Raw genomic sequence first — 6,000 nt, 5'->3', positions numbered from 1 at the left:
CCTCGGTCGCCCCCCTCCTGCCTGTGCCCTGCCTCGGTCGCCCCCCTTCTGCCTGTGCTCTGCCTCGGTCACCCCCTTCCTGCCTGAGCTCTGCCTCAGTCAGTCCTTCTCCTGCCTCAGTCACCCCACTCCTGCTTGTGCTCTGCCTCGGTCACCCTTTTCCTGCCTGGACTCTGCCTCGGTCACCCTTTTCCTGCCTGGACTCTGCCTCGGCCACTCACCGTCCTGCCTTAGCCACCCCCTCTCTTGACTTCATCCTCACCCAGTTGCCCCTCATTTCAGCCGATTTCCCTCCCCCCGCCATCAGGCCAACCCAGCAGAACTCTAGCCAGGTGTGACTTCCATCATCCGCCCACTCCAGGGGACATTCAGGCAGACGACTCTGTGCAAGGGCTGTGACGCTGCCACTCTGGAAGAACACAGTCACCAACATGAAAAGAACCCTCAGCCCTGCTGGGTGATCCTACCTCACACCTCCTCCCCTGTCCCCTCTGTGGTAACTGCTTCCTAATGAGTGATCCCAGCCTTCTGGTGCTCACACCCTGTGTAGGCCCAACACACACATGGAATTAGGGCTGACCTGTGTGACCAGCAGAATATGGCATAGGAGACAGCGGGGGTGGGTGCAGGGGTGACTTCCAGGGCCAGGTCCTAGAAAACACTGCAGCTTCTGCCTTGGTCTCCTGGATGCTGCTCTAGCGGATGCCAGTTGTCATGCTGGGAAGATGCTCAAGCAGCTCTGTGGAGAGGCCTAGGTGGAGAGGAACTGAGGCCTCCCACCAACAGCCAGCTCTGACTTGCAGGCCATGGAGGGGCCCCCAGTACCAGTGGGGCCTTCGGATGATGTGGACTCAGCTGAAAGCCTTCTGCAAGTTTCCAGCCAGAGCCTTCCAGCCAAGCCACTCCTGAATTCCTGAAACACAAAAACAGTGAGACAATAAACGGTCATTGTTTTAAGTGACTATGGTTTGAGATCATTTGTTAGGCAGCAAGAGATGACAAATCATCTCATTTTCAGCAGACAATCAGGATCCCACTTCTCAGGGTAACGATCACAAGGAGGAATGTATTTTCCTGTGTTGCTGCCAGCACCACAACCTGCGCCCTGCTCTCCCCACTCCTCCCGTCGCATCTTCCGCAGTGCCATGAGCCTATGCTTGGAGCACAGCTTTCTTTCTGATTACTGCCCAGTCTGTGTCCCCCTTCCCAGCCAGAGCTCTTCACTCTGTCTCCTTTCCTCAGTCCTCACATGGAGCAATCTGGCTTCCCCACTATCATCCCAAGGACAATACCGATCGTGGAATCACCAGTGACCTCACTCACAGGGAGATGCAGATTACAGCAACTCTGGTACTATTTCCTAACTGTCAGGTCAACAGAGACACAGTGGCCCACACCCTTCCTTCTCACACACTGCTGGGGCAACCCCTAGGGAGGGAAATTTACTGATGTCAAGCAAGGCTACAGAAAACATCTGCTCTTTCCTAGAATCCCACTTCTAGAAATCTATCTCAAAGGTACACAAATACTAAAAGATGTGTAAGATTATTCACTGTGGGACTTCGTATAATCGCAAAGGGCTGAAAACACCACAAATGACCATCAGTAGGGGACTGGTTGAATAACCTATGTGATAGCTTTCAGGCTGGTGCAAAAGTGATTGCAGTTTTCGCCACTGAAAGCTTTTTGAGTAACTGCCAAACTTTTCCACAGCAGTTGCACCTTTTCACATTCCCTCTTGGTCTTGGTCACACCTCTTTCCCTCTTCTTTTTTTTTGAGTCTCACTCTGTCACCCAGGTTGGAGTGCAGTGGTGCAACCTGCAACCTCTGCCTCCCAGGTTCAAGCAATTCTGCCTCAGCTTCCCTCGTAGCTGGATTATAAGCACCTACCACCATGCCCAGCTAATTTGTGTATTTTCAGTAGAGACAGGGTTTCACCATGTTGGCCAGGCTTGTCTCAAACTCCTGACCTCAGGTGATCCACCCGCCTCCGCCTCCCAAAGTGCTGGGATTACAGGCATGAGCCACTATGCCTGGCCTGAAAACAAATTTTTAATTGTGTTTCATTTTCATTGGTTTAATTGAAATAGCTCCATGTGGCTAGTGGCTACCACGCTGGACAGGGCTTAGACATGTGGAGGGCTGACTTCCTTGAGGATGCAGAGGCGAGGCCCTGTGAGTGGCAAAGTAAAAATGGGCACATAGCCCTGGGCTAACGGGGCTGCCTGCAGGTTTGCACAGACGGGAGCTGGGGCACAGTGGGCACTGTGAGCTCTCTGACCAAGGCATGGATGAATGCGAGCAGCAACACATTCTCTCAGTTCTAACTCCCAGGTATCTTCTTTCTACATCCTTCCTACTGCAGAACCATCATCCCGGCTTAGGGAATAATCATCTGATTCCTAAGTTACCTCAGAACACCTTCTCTCTTGCCTCTTAAACGTCTTCCTTCTGAATCCTGAAGTCCTTGTTAATCCACATGCTTACACTACATGCAAACCGCATCACCCTCCGGCCCACAGCTCTTCGGTCTCTTCCCACTGGCCTGAGAACAGAGTCTGAAGTGAGGCCTGGTCTGGTTCTGCCTCCCTCTTGGTCTTGGTCACACCTCTTCCCTGTTCTTCTCTTTTTTTGTGTGAGAAGGAGTCTCGCTCTGTCGCCCAGGCTGGAGTACAGTGGTGCAATCTCAGCTCACTGTAACCTCTGCCTCCCAGGTTCAAGAAATTCTCCTGCTTCAGCCTCCTGAGTAGCTAGGACTACAGGTGTGCACCACCACACTCAGCTAATTTTTACACTTTTAGTAGAGACAGGATTTCACCAGGTTGACCAGACTGCTCTCGAACTTCTGACCTCAAGTGATCCACCTGCCTCAGCCTCCCAAAGTGCTGGGATTACAGGTGTGAGCCACTATGCCCGGCTTCTTTCCCTGTTCTTGTCTCGGCTTCAGTCATCCCCGTGTTCCCAGTGTAAGGAGCATGGCAGCCTCTCTCCTGTGGCAGGGGACTTTCCTTACGCAGCTTCCTCAACAGGCAGTGCTGACATATCCCTGTCCCCTCACTCCAGTCGAGCCCTGTGACTAGCTACATCTGACCCCAACTTGGAGATGAAACAGCAATTCCCTTTTTTAGGGGCCTGTGAACCCTCAGCATGAAAATAAAGGAAAATCCTGAAGATCCTTAAAGAGAAATTCCAGGCATCCAGCTAGCCCCAGAAGTAAATAAGGAACCTGTTAAACAAGAAGGTAATAGTAACCTAAAACAACAGCCAAAGAAGTTAAGGCTCCAGAGATGTTTGCTTTCCCTATGAAACTGAAGATAACAACCTGTGTCCCTGAGTTGCCTTTCCGAGGCTGGGACTCCCACTGAGGACCCCCACTGAATGGATCTGCTGGCTCAGGGACCCCAGATAAAGGGGAAGTGAAGGCTGAATTTCAGCGTCCTTTGTGCTAAGTTTCTTCCTGAAGGGCTTGGAGAAAAGTTACTTCCCCAAGCTAGTTAACATTTTCCTACAGTCCCTAAATTTTTAAACAAAGCTTCTTTTCCTTAACCAATTACAAATCAGAAAATCTTTGAATCTACCTGTGACCTATAAGCTCCTGCTTCAAGATATCTTTGCCTTTTTAGGACTAAACCAGCATGTAATCTCCATGCATTGCTTTACGATATTGCCTGTAGCTTCTGCTTTTCTGTAATTTATCATTGCCTTTAGAAATCCTTGCCTAGCCGGGTGTGGTAGCTCATGCCTGTAATCCCAGCACTCTGGGAGGCTAAAGTGGATCACCTGAGGTTAGGAGTTCGAGGCCAGCCTGATGAACACGGTGAAACACCATCTCTACTAAAAATATAAAAAAATTGCTGGGTGTGGTGGTATGTACCTGTAATCCCAGCTACTCAGGAGGCTGAGGCAGGAGAATCACCTGAACCCAGGAGGCAGGGGATGCAGTGAGCCGAGATCGTGCCATTGCACTCCAGCCTGGGCAACTCAGTGAGATTCTGTCTCTTTAAAAAAAAAAAAAAAAAATCCTTGCCTAGAAGCCACTGGGGAGGCCAGGATTTGAGCATTTAATGGTCTGGTCTTCCTTATTTACTGTCCTGCATAAAAGAAGCCTTTCTATCCATTGCAGCAACTCTCAATGTAGACATCTGGGTTTACTGCACCACCAGATGAGCAGACCCCAGTCCAGTTCTATAACAGCTTAAGCTCTCAAGCTAAATATCCTTCCCCAGAAAGCTTCTCTGTTTCCTCTGACCAAGTCCACTTGTGCCAAGTTCCCAGATCACTCCTGTCATTCACTGTTTAAAATTCATCTTCCCTGTTAGAAGGTAAATTTTATGGAGGTAAGACAGGGCCTGTTTCGGGTCCTCCAGGGTTGCTGTGCATCTGACCCAGGGCCTGACTCATGGAGGCGACCTAGTTTGCCAAGGATTGTCCTGGTTTGAACAATGGATGTCCTGTGCCCTGGCAAATCCCTTGGTCCTGAATGAATGAGGATGGTTAGTCACCATAAACTGTGCACTCAAATAGTATCTATTGCATGATAAGCAAACACTCCCTCAAGAATTTTGTAGAAAAGCTAAAATGGAAGAGGTGCAAACACACACAATTAGTAAAAACCCCACAACTGAATACAAGATTATTTAACATCATTCTCTGCAATATTAATCACCATACTGCTATTTCAGAGAAGTTTTAAGAAACGAAGTTAATTCCTATTAAGAAATGATACGGTTTGGCTCTGTGTTCTCCCACCCAAATCTCATCTTGAATTATAATAATCTCCACATGTCAGAGGAGGGGCCTGGTAGGAGGTAACTGAATCATGGGGACAGACTTCCCCCTTGCTGTTCTCCTGATAGTGAGTAAGTTCTCATGAGATCTGATGGTTTAAAAGTCTGGCGCTTACCTCTTCTCTCTCCTGCCACCATGTAAGATGTGCCTTGCTTTCCCTTTGCTTTCTGCCAGGACTGTAAGTTTCCTGAGGCCTCCCCTGCCATGCACAACTGTGAGTCAATTAAAATTCTTTCCTTTATAAGTCACCCAGTCTCAGGAAGTTATTTATAACAGTGTGAAAACTCTCAGGTAGTTCTTTATAGCAGTGTGAAAGTGGACTAATACAGGAGGCAAGGTGCAGAGGACAATCTTTTTGGAAACCACTGCCCTACCCTTCAGTCTATAAGTTGTTGCTTAATATTCTTCCAAATGATTTCAAATCTCATTAGGAAAAAAGAAAATCTCATTGCTCAAAACACACCTGGTCGCTCCTCAATTCAATGCTACATTTGTTACTAATCACATTAGTAACAAGGAAGCTCAGATCATCCTTTTTACAAATACTTATTTTGAAGTTTGGTGGAGGGCTGATATGCCTTTAGAAGTCAAATTGATGGCTGGGTGTGGTGGCTCACGCCTGTATTCTTAGCACTTTGGGAGGCTGAGGCAGGCGGATCACTTGAGGTGAGGAGTTTGAGACCAGCCTGGCCAACATGGCAAAAACCTATCTCTACTAAAAATACAAACAAAATTAGCCGGGTATGGTGGCACATGTCTGTAGTCCCAGCTACTCAGGAAACAGAGGCAGGAGAATTGCCTGAATCTGGGAGGCAGAGGTTGAAGTGAGCCAAGATCACACCACTGCACTCCAGTCTGGGCAACGGAGCAAGACTTGGTCTCAATAAAAAAAGTCAAATCAAACAGGTCTTAAGAATGTTGTTGCATGTTCTTCACATGTACCCCAAAACCTAAAATGCAATTAAAAAAAAAAAAAAAGAATGTTGCTGAGCTGTCCTGCTAGTTATCAGTGGGAAGACTTGTAATACTACATATATACATAAATATTTTCTATATTTATACTTATATAAAATCCAGAAACTTCTAGTATTATAGCACGCCAGAAAATCTATATTTATCTACAGTTACACATATTTGCAAGTAACTATACTTACTCTTTTACACACATATAACCATAAATACTTCTGTTTCTTTACCTTAAACTTTACTTT

General features: G+C 47.5%; 1 protein-coding gene across 7 annotated transcripts in view; it reads right to left on the bottom strand.

Annotated features, from left to right (window-relative positions):
- Positions 1-6,000, bottom strand: part of ZNF558 (zinc finger protein 558) — a 28,086-nt gene that overhangs the window by 20,674 nt on the left and 1,412 nt on the right. For all 7 annotated transcript variants that reach the window (XM_032251915.1, XM_032251913.1, XM_032251914.1 and 4 more), the window contains exon 3: positions 581-913. In XM_032251915.1, coding sequence (XP_032107806.1) covers positions 581-605 — 25 coding nt within the window. In that variant the 5' untranslated portion in view covers positions 606-913. The remainder of the gene's footprint in view (positions 1-580; positions 914-6,000) is intronic.

The sequence above is a fragment of the Sapajus apella genome, unplaced genomic scaffold, assembly GCF_009761245.1.
Source record: "Sapajus apella isolate SASKATOON/1434 unplaced genomic scaffold, GSC_monkey_1.0 scaffold77, whole genome shotgun sequence".
NCBI classification, from domain to species: Eukaryota; Metazoa; Chordata; class Mammalia; order Primates; family Cebidae; genus Sapajus; species Sapajus apella.
This window is presented reverse-complemented; position numbering and strand designations above follow the sequence as displayed.